The 10,449-nt window shown below is 49.2% G+C and overlaps 1 protein-coding gene across 1 annotated transcript; it reads left to right on the forward strand.

Moving 5' to 3' along the window:
• The first annotated feature begins 1,104 nt into the window (after positions 1–1,104).
• SERPINA4 (serpin family A member 4) lies at positions 1,105–9,742 on the forward strand. The gene is made up of 5 exons (XM_012458283.2): positions 1,105–1,314; positions 3,062–3,727; positions 6,508–6,781; positions 7,660–7,819; positions 9,233–9,742. Exons 2-5 carry the CDS (start codon positions 3,079–3,081, stop codon positions 9,431–9,433), a joined length of 1,284 nt encoding a protein of 427 aa, XP_012313706.2. The 5' UTR covers positions 1,105–1,314; positions 3,062–3,078; the 3' UTR covers positions 9,434–9,742.
• Positions 9,743–10,449: the final 707 nt, after the last annotated feature.

Genomic DNA, 10,449 nt, shown 5'->3' on the forward strand with positions numbered 1-10,449 from the left:
AGACAGAGATGAGTGAGGGATAGCAAGAATCCACTGAGACAGTAGCTCTCACTGTGTGACCCACCAGCTTCCTCTCTTGTCCTGGTGTTGACTCATTTGGACCTCAGGCCAGCCGGCTCCAGGGCTGTGCTCGTGCCTGCTCTGCCATTGCCATGCCTGCATCGCTCAGGGATCCCAGCCTACTGTGCTGCTCAGCAGTGTATATTCCACTTACCTTAAGGCCCAAGGACCTTGAAATACGTCCAGAAAGTCTGCTAGAGGATGCCTGGACTGTCAAGGTCATCTCAGTCAGGACTCCCAGGGCCACATTGCTTCCTGCAGTCCTTCCCCAGGTGGCTTGAGAAATGGCTGCCCCAGGAGGGTGCGGGGGTGCAAGGGTGCAGAGGCTCACTGATTACCGGGAAAAGAATAAGTTCAATTTCATGGTTAAAGAAGAAAAATGCAAGTTGAATTCCTGGCCGGAGGAGGGTTCTGGTCCCACCCCTTGCCTTGGGATGCACTGTCTTTATGGTCTGGCCTATGAAATCTCAGTGGACTCCATCCTTAGAAATCATCGAGTCCAGGATTGCAAACCGGAGACCCCTCTGCGAGGTCTTGCCCACAGGTGGGTCTTGCCAGGCCTGTAGAGAGCTGGGTCTCTCACTTTCACATCCCCACCATTCCCCACCATGACACCATGGAGTCTTCCTTATCTAGCCTGCGAAGGAGCCGGAGCTTGCTGCCCCCTGTCTGCCCCAGCCCCTCCTGTTGCAGGTGGGAGGTGGGCAACTGAAGCTCAGAGAGGAAGTAAATGAGCTCAACTTCACACAGCCAGTGAGGGCCCGGGTGGAGGCCAGACTTTCCAAGGGGTTCCCCGGGGCCTCGGGGAACAGCAAGGGCCAGCCGAACCTCCATTCAATGCACAAACATGAAGAAATGAACCTTCTTGGGGTTCCCCAGGTGGAAAGTGGGGCATCTTCTTGGGAGGGGGTGAACCAACTTCTGGTGGTTCCTTGTCGAGGCAATGCTGCGGCCATGGCCTGTTTGTTAATAATTACCTAGACGGGAGGCAGTGGATGGTACTGAGAGGGCCTGGTTTGATCAGTCCTCTTGGGCTTGATAAGACAGAGATGAGATAGCCATCCAGGGGGCCACTCCAGGACGGACTGCGCTGTGAGTAACTCGCTGAGACAATGGAGATGAGAGAGACTCTAGAGGGAGGGTGACCAACTGTTCCGCTTTGCCCAAGACAGAATTCTTCTGGGACACAAAACTTTCAGTGCTAAAACCACGGAAGTCCCAGCAAGCTGGGACAGTTGGTCACTCTTGCTAGAGGTGAGAAATCCTCAGGCTAGAAAGCCCCCAACATGGGATCCGTGGGCACTGGTAGCACCAGTGCCTGGACCCAGAAGAACCTCCCCCAGGGACACACAGCTGGTTCAGGGCAGCACTGGCTGGGGACCAAGGTCTTCTGGCTCCCAACCCAGGTGATCTTGGGGAGCTCATGCCAGAGGGGAGGCCTGTATGTGAGTGATGAGGTCCCATGTATGTTTCCAAATGATCTCTCCAACTGCTGATTGGAGAACAGAGAGCAGAAAGACTAGAAAGCTTTCTGCAAGGGTCTAGGTCAAGGATCAACAAACCACAGCTCGTAGGTCAAATCTGGCCCACCGCCCATGAGCTAAGAATGCAAGATATAAAATGTAAGTGATAAATATAAAAAATAAATATATAAAGGGTTGAAAAATCAATAGAAGAACATTTTGTGACTTTTCTTGAAAAATAATATGAAATTCACGTTTCAGTGTCCATAAGTGAAGTTTCACTGAAACACAGCCGTGCCTATTCACGCTCTTCATGCATGTCTTGTCTCTGGCTGTTTCCAGCCAACACAGCAGAGTTGAGCAGTGACAGCAGAGACTGTGTGGTCTGCAAAACCACAGATATTACTATCTGGTGCTTTGCAGAAAAGCTTTTCTGAGCCCTGGTTGAGGATCATAGCAGTGGAGGAGGTGAGAAGCTGAAGAACCTATAGGCGAGTCTAGGAGTTGGAGGCCAGCCTGGGCAGCACGGTGAGACTCCGACTCTATGAAAAGTTAGCTGGGTGTGGCTGTGGACGCCTGTGCTTCCAGCTGCTTGGAAGTCTGAAGGGGGAGGATCACCGAGCCCAGGAAGTCAAGGCTGCGGTGAACTGTGATTGCACCACCACATTCCAGCTTGGGTGACAGAGGGAGATGCTGTCAAAAAAAAAAAAAAAAAAAAAAGGAACCTGCAGGCTGTGGAAGTGGATTAAATGGGTTGTGGGTGGATAGAAGGCTAGAGGCTTTTTGGCCTGAGAACCAGATACTGGTGGGCCCATTTGATGGGGCAGGAGCAGATTTTGGGGATAAACTGGAGCATCTTGTCTTGGGCAGATGTTCATTATGAAAAGGGTACCAATTCTATCCCCGCAACTTTGGGCAGGTCACTTATTAAACATCCATGTCCTCATCTGTATGAGGTAACAATACAAAGACCTGTTCTACTGACCTCTACAGGGGTGGGAAGGTCAAACTAAATGGCATGAAAGTGGTTCGTAAACCATAAAATGCACTCCACAGATGTTTGTGGAGCAGACGCTAAAATAAACTCCAACGATTGCCATCCTCCATGCAAAGTCACTGCCCTAAGGAAATCAGATCATCTGAAAGATGATCAGCATCTGGCTGAGTCTGGGGACTTGGGTTCTGGCTGGGATATTTGCTCAGTAGGTGACTTGGGTGAGTCACTTTGGGAGTCTTCGTTTCCTGCTCTGTTGAGTGATAATGGAGTCCAGTGCTGTGCAGAGCTCAGACAGGTGGGAAACACATGACATGATGGGTACAAAGAGTGTGTTTTGTAAGTCTAAAGCATTGCCATCAAATAGCATTGCTGTCACTACACATATGGAAGGTGCTGGGAATTCCATTGCCTTCCACAAGCCCATCTGCAGGAGTTGAGGGTGTCACTCCTGATCTCCGGGTGCTAGCCCACTGCCTGCCTTCTCAGTAGGGCCAGGTGTTCTGCTGGGGGAATTTCCTGGGCATTCTCTTCCCTCCTACAGGCCTGAGAGTGCAGAGGATGCATCTTATCGACTGTCTGCTCCTCCTGCTGGCTGGACTACTGGCCCTTTCTCATGGCCAGCTGACCATTGGGCATGATGGTGACAGTTGCACCAGTAGCTCCCAACAGCAGGTTCTGGAGACAGACGAGGGCTCCCCCAGCCTCAAGATCACCCCTGCCAATGCCGACTTTGCCTTCCGCTTCTACTACCTGATCGCTTCAGAGGCCCCAGGGAAGAATATCTTCTTCTCCCCGCTGAGCATCTCGGCTGCCTACGCCATGCTTTCCCTGGGGGCCTGCTCGTACAGCCGCACCCAGATCCTCGAAGGCCTGGGCTTCAACCTCACCGAGCTGTCTGAGTTCGACATCCACAGGGGCTTCCAGCACCTCCTGCACACTCTCAACCTCCCCTGTCACAGGCTGGAAACATGCATGGGCAGTGCTCTGTTCCTGAGCCACAGCCTGAAGTTCCTTGAAAAATTCCTGAATGATACCAGGACCTTCTATGAGGCCAGACTCTTCCACACCAACTTCTATGACACTCTGGGTACAATGAAGATTATTAACAACCACGTCAAGAAGGAAACTCAAGGGAAAATTGTGAATTTGGTTGGTGAGCTCAAGAGGGATGTGATGATGGTGCTGGTGAATTACATTTACTTCAAAGGTGAGAGTCAAATCATTGGTGAATGCTAAATCCACACCCTCACCCCCAACCCGCTAATTTGCTTATTGGTTAAATATATTTTTACAAAAAGGTAAGGAAAAAGGTTGTGTCTGACAGGTTGAGCAACCCTCAGAGAATATAATGGTAGAATGCCATATATTGAAGACTCTGTAGTATTGAGGTTTCCATTTTTTTCTATCTTTAGACATATTTTCTTAATAAAAGCAATGTATAAAATTCGTTATAGCCAGTAATCACAAGTTGAGTTTCTGAATTCATATCTGAGCTCATCCTCTAGCAACAGTGCAAACAGATCAGCTTGTTTGCTCAACAGGGATAAGATGAGTCTCTACTTCATAGGTTGACTTTGAGGATCAAATGATCTAACCCCTGTGTATACTCCTTAGAAAAGGCCCTAAAGAATTGGGCAAACTGTAGCCCCTGGGCCGAATGTGTTCAGCCTTTGGTTTTGTAAATAAAGTTTTATTGGCACACAGCCAGGCTCATTCATTTAAGTACTGTCTGTGGCTGATTTCATGCTAAATGGCAGATTGATTCTTTACTACAGAGACTGAATGATCTGCAATGCCTCAAATATTTAATATCTCTACAAACTTTCTTGTTTGCTGACCCCTGATCATTTTATATACTCAATAAATAGCAACTATAATTCATCTAATGATAACAATGCTCATTTTGAAGCTTTAAAAATATGTAAAAGCATAAAGGAGAAAGAAATAATCTCTAGTCCTATCACTCAGAGGCAACAAATGTTAATATTTTAGCATCTTTTCTTCACCTTCCATTCACGTGTCTGTATGTTCACACAGTTGATATCATGGTGTGTGAACAACTTTCTATAGTGTGTATTAGTCAGGGTTCCATCAGAGAAGGAGAGCCACCTCAAGTCAGGATAGGGAGATTGTTACAGGAATTAGGCCCCACAACATTGTGGGAGGGGCTGGGAAAGTGAAGGTCTAGAGGAAAGAGTTGGAAGGACAGAGAGAAAATTGCTGATGCAAGTGGATAATTTGGAGCTTATAGGGGAATCTATATGCCAGGTGCATCCAGCCATCGGATTGGCGCCATGGAGGGGAGCATCACTACTGAGTTTCTGGTGGTAGCCTGGGGCTGCTATTGTTCAGTGGGGTTAAAGTTGGGAAAAGGAGCTTGGAGACAAGCAGGGGCAAACTTGAGCACACAGAGCACTGCTGAGTCTGACTATTGTTATTGTTGTATCTGACCAATAGTGCCTTCAGAGAGCAATCTACTTCCAAACCTCACAGTTCTAACCAGCTTGAACCCAGAATCTACAGGGAACAAAATTCTAGGAAGCAACTCCCAGACTAATAATTCAGCCAAATTAGTCATCCCACATAATTTACATGTAGAATTTTCATGCACTATTGAAAACTTTTTTTAAAAAGTTTTGTTTTGAGGCCAGGTGTAGCAGCTCACGATTGTAATCCCAGCACTTTGGGAGGCCAAGACAGGTGGATCACTTGAAATCAGGAGTTTGAGACCAGCGTGGCTAACATGGTGAAACCCCGTCTTTACTAAAAATACAAATATATATATATAAAAGCCAGGCTTCATGGTGCATGCCTGTAATCCCACCTACTCAGGAGGCTGAGGCAGGAGAATCACTTGAACCCAGGAAGTGGAGGTTGCTGAGATTGCGCCACTGCACTCCAGCCTGGGGACTAAAATGAGACTCCATCTTCAAAAAATGTTTTGCTTTGAAAAAAAAATTAATTAAGGAAGGAAGGGAAACAGTAGTATGGGTTTCACTATCAGGAAGACATTGGTTGGAATCCCAGATCCCTTGCTTTTTTCTGGACTAAAATTCCTGGTGTGGAGACCTCAGTCCATCCACCCTATCCACCATCACCTCACCGCTCATCGCCTCCTGTCCTTGCTTCCCTCCTCACGCTGCAGAGAGTCTACGGCCATCATTGTGGTCACTTCTTTCAAACACTCTTTATTTCCTTGGTTTTCTGTCCCTCTAGTCTGCTTACCCTCCAAAGCTGCAAGTCTGCTTAAACCTAAAGATCTAACTAGTCTACATCTGCACGCAGTAGCTGAGCGTGGTTGAAGAAAAACATCCCATTGGGCTGATGGTCTCACACGGTATTTGTGAACGCAGATCTTCACAGATCTCCTCACACTGTCCCACAATCCTACTTACACATCTCTCCACTCTCCAAAACAACCATAATAACAGATTTGTCCTTCTCAAATGTCCTCCCCACTCAAGACTTTCACTTAATCATCTTGTCTCACTCTTCATTGAGAAAACAGAGTCAGTTAAATAGGAAATCCCTCATCTTCTCACATCCAAATCTACTCACCTGCTTGCATTTGAAACCACAAGCTCAGATGCTTTCCTCTTATCATGGTAGTAGTGACTCACCTCTTACAGAAGGCCGACCTCTCTGCTCACCCTCTGCCATCTCTCTCCTTCTCAAGGACGCTCACCTAACAATGAACCCCTCTTTCCAGCATCCCTGGTTTCTTCTCTACTATATCAATCCTATTTACATATTAGCAAACTAACATCCTCTGCTACCTCTCATTTTAAAACTTAAATGAGGCTTAAAGGACCCATTCCTCAGGCATATCAGGTTTTGAATGATCAAAATGGGACACCTTGATGGGCTCAGAGGGCAGGATCTGGAGTGACTGTTTCGGTAGCTTGGAACCCCAGATGGCATCCCTGGCTGGAGGACTGGCTCTGTGGCCCACAGATGTCCTGTACCCTCTTCTCATCTTCCTTTCAGGCCGGTGGAAGAAACCATTCACTTCCTCCAGGACCATTCCCCAGAACTTCTATGTTGATAAGAATACAACAGTCAGGGTGTCCATGATGCTGCAGGACCAGGAGTACCACTGGTACCTTCGTGACCAAAACTTGCCTTGCTCGGTGCTACGGATGGATTACAAAGGAAACGCAACCGCGTTTTTCATTCTTCCTAACCAAGGCAAAATGAGGGAGATCGAAGAGGTTTTGACTCCAGAGATGCTAATGAGGTGGAACAACTTGTTGCAGAAGAGGTAATTAGCATGCTATGGGGGCTGAATCTACAGTACTGTCTATCAAATGTGCCTCTCTGATGAAAGGCAGTACCTCAAAATAGGGAGTGATCACCAAATTATGAAAGAATTCTCACTTGCTCTAACACCTTCCATGGGCTTCCTTTAGATGATGAACTCTCCTATTATATTTAAAATATGACTTCCCCCTCATAAGGGAAAAAAGAACCACAGTAGGAGTTCAGAGTCCTGAGTTCTAGGCAGCTCTTCCACTGCACAAGACTTGGGTCGAGTGACTTTGCCTCTCTGGGGCTTACCTCTGTGCAATGAAGCGGTAGCCCCTCTGGCCACGAAGGTTGACTAAGCTGCCGTAGTGGGGTTCAAAATAACTCCATCCATCCACCGAGGGAATTAACAAGAAAGCCTCCCGTCACTCTGGCTATGATTGGAGAAAGTCTTCAACCGTATATAAGAAAAGGATCCTAGCCCAAGGGCACATGTGGATAGAAAATTCACACAACTCTCATGGTGCAGAGAATCCAATCCAAAGAAATTAGCTGATTCAAAGAGTGAAGCCCACAGGGCCATACAAGAGGCACAGGGAAAACTGCCACCTGACGAGTTACGTCTGTCTCCTTGGGTATCTGAACACCCACAGAAAGCCAGCTCCAAAGAGGGGTTCCCAAGGCCAGGAGATCCCACAGACAGCAGGCCCTTAGGGCAAAGGAATCTGGCCTTTCAACACTCATTTGTGGGATGTGGTCTGAGCCAAAGCTGTCTGTGAGGACAGAACTCAGATGGAATACAACCAGCTAGAGAGGGCCACCAAGGAGGTCTCTGCCCAGCAGCAATCCTGGCTTGTTCATTAATCTAATGTTTTAACCCAATGCCTCTTTCAGGATTTTTTACAAGAAGCTAAGGTTGTATTTCCCCAAGTTCTCCATTTCTGGCTCCTACGTGTTAGATCAGATTTTGCCCAGGCTGGGCTTCATGAATCTGTTCTCCCAGTGGGCTAACTTATCTGGCATCAGCAAACAGCGAAAACTGCAGCTACCCACGGTAAGTCATCAAGAGTCAGCAACCGCTGGAGAACTCGGTAGGGCTTCTGTGCCCATGGGAGTTGCCAGGTGATGGGGCTCCTATGCTGCCACATGAAGTCTTAGAGCCTGAGTGTGTTCAGTCATCTACAGGCATCAGCATCCACCCATCGACCAGCCCTGGACATGGTGCTCAGTGCTGGAGATACAGTGTCGAACCAGCCCCTGACCTCAGAGAGCTCTCCCAGTCTAGTTGGGGATACAAAGTCTTCGCAGAGAGATAAATGCAATGATAGAAAACAGAGGAGGGGCCGGGTGTGGTGGCTCACGCCTGTAATTCCAGCACTTTGGGAAGTCAAGGCAGGTGAATTACCTGAGGTCAGGAGTTCAAGACCAGTCTGACCAACATGGTGAAACCCCGTCTCTACTAAAAAAGCAAAAATTAGCCTAGTGTGGTGGCAGGTGGTGGGTACCTGTAATCCTAGCTACTCGGGAGACTGAAGTAGGAGAATCACTTGAGCCTGGGAGGTGGAGGTTGCAATGTATCTGGAAATCACGCCACTGCACTCCAGCCTGGGTGACAGAGTGAGTGAGACTTCATCTTAAAAAAAAAGAAAAAAGAAGAAAAAAGGAAAAAAAAGAAAACAGAGAGGAGAGACATAGCTGAGGCTGCCTTGGGCGCCTCTGTATTAGGGAGACTATGTAGATAAGAGAAAGAGACTCAAGACTTTAGCTAAGAAAAGTGTGCAAGGGGCCAGGCGCGGTAGCTCAAGCCTGTAATCCCAGCACTTGGGGAGGCCGAGGCGGGTGGATCACGAGGTCAAGAGATCGAGACCATCCTGGTCAACATGGTGAAACCCCGTCTCTACAAATACAAAAAATTAGCTGGGCATGGTGGCGTGTGCCTGTAGTCCCAGCTACTCAGGAGGCTGAGGCAGGAGAATTGCCTGAACCCAGGAGGCAGAGGTTGCAGTGAGCCGAGATTGCGCCATTGCACTCCAGCCTGGGTAATGAGTGAAACTACGTCTCAAAAAAAAAAAAAAAAGTGTGCAAGGGGGTAGAGTCTTGGGTTCAAGAGCTTGAATTCTGGTTCTTCCTCTCATGTGATTGAAGGGGTACTCGTTTCTGAATTTATTTTCCTCACTTTTAAAGTGGACATCATACTGCTGACCTCAAAGGATGGCTACAAAGATCAAACAAGATGCATACCAAGCCCCAGGCAGAGAGCAAGTGCTCATTTAACGATTGTGTGTAGCAGGAGGTCTCCAGCTCAAAATCCACCCAAATGAAATTCTTGCTGTGTTATTCCCAACAAGTGGCCTTGCAGGCTGGAAAGTGCAGTATTATTATTCCCTAGCAGCTTCCGGCTCTCGCAGTCTTGTCCAGGCACCCTCTCTTGCCATCTTGGAGATAACGCTTGTGATTTTCCTCCCAGAGTTTCCACAAGGCCACCTTGCACGTGGATGAGGCCGGCACCAAGGCCGCAGCAGCCACCAGCTTCGGGTTCACATTTTTGTCTGCCCAGATCAGTGACCACGTCTTGCAGTTCAACCGGCCCTTCCTCGTGGTGCTCTTTTCCACCAACACCCAGAATATCCTCTTTCTGGGCAAGGTTGTCGACCCCACGAAACCGTAGCCCTCCCAGGGCTGCTCATCTGTTCCAAGCAGGAGGATGCGGCAGGGGAAGGCTGGGCAGGGGAGTTCTGTGTTTAAGCTGGGGAGAAGGAAGACGCTGAGGGTCCAGGACAGCAGGTGTTGGCTGCTGGGGAGCAGGGAGTGGCACTGAGATGGGCACGGCCTGGACACTCCACTCCCTGGGGCTGTGCAGCCTCTGGCAGAGCAGCCAACCTCTTGGAGCAAGTTCCTGCCTCTAGACAGGGGGAGGGACCTTTCCACAACAGGGCGGTTGTACCAAGCCAACAACATGATGCCATGAAGACCCTGGTTCAGTGTCTCGTGTGTGGTGGACACTCAATAAATGCATCCTCTGCCTGTCCCTCTGGGGTTTGCCCCAGACCCCTGGCAGACCTGGTCCCAGACACAAGGTATGAGAAGCTCCAGGTTCTGTTCCAGTAGATTTTCCATGTTTATGGAAAGGGGACAGGGTGTGCGCAGTCAGCTGCCTCAGGCAGGGCTGGTACCTTGCTCCAGAGCAGGGGCTAAGGAAGCCACAGAACGGCAGACACCACCAGACAGACTCCACAGGGACCTGGCCAGGAGGACTTGGTGACACCATCAGGGCAGGCTCCACAGTGACCTGGCCAAGGGGGCTTGGTGACCCCATCAGTGTGGGCTCCACAGGGACCTGGCCAAGGGGGCTTGGTGACACCATCAGGGCGGGCTCCACAGGGACCTGGCCAGGAGGGCTTGGTGACACCATCAGGGCAGGCTCCAAAGCGACCTGGCCAAGGGGGCTTGGTGACACCAGGGTGGCCTCCACAGGGACCTGGTCAGGGGAACCCAGTGAGGCACTGCCCCCTCCTGTGGCTATGGAGGTGTGACCCGTATCTCTCCCAGGACAATGTTTGTGGTCAAGGAGCACATTGTAGACCGGGGCCTTTTGCTTTTACATCCAGTCCCTGTGATCTGGATCTTCGGACAAATCCTTGCCCTGTTGGGCCATCAGTTTCCCCACCTTTCTGGCCCAGGTGG

Source organism: Aotus nancymaae, unplaced genomic scaffold, assembly GCF_030222135.1.
Source record: "Aotus nancymaae isolate 86718 unplaced genomic scaffold, 86718_ANA_hifiasm-v0.15.2.pri h1tg000011l, whole genome shotgun sequence".
NCBI classification, from domain to species: Eukaryota; Metazoa; Chordata; class Mammalia; order Primates; family Aotidae; genus Aotus; species Aotus nancymaae.

What these genes read in the sequence shown, in the direction of transcription:
- SERPINA4 (XM_012458283.2), top strand. Translation starts at nt 3,079, where the DNA reads ATGCATCTTATCGACTGTCTGCTCCTCCTGCTGGCTGGACTACTGGCC. An exon ending in AACAACTTGTTGCAGAAGAG is followed by an intron (nt 6,782 to 7,659) that starts GTAATTAGCATG and finishes TGCCTCTTTCAG; the next exon opens with GATTTTTTACAAGAAGCTAA. An exon ending in GAAAACTGCAGCTACCCACG is followed by an intron (nt 7,820 to 9,232) that starts GTAAGTCATCAA and finishes TTTTCCTCCCAG; the next exon opens with AGTTTCCACAAGGCCACCTT.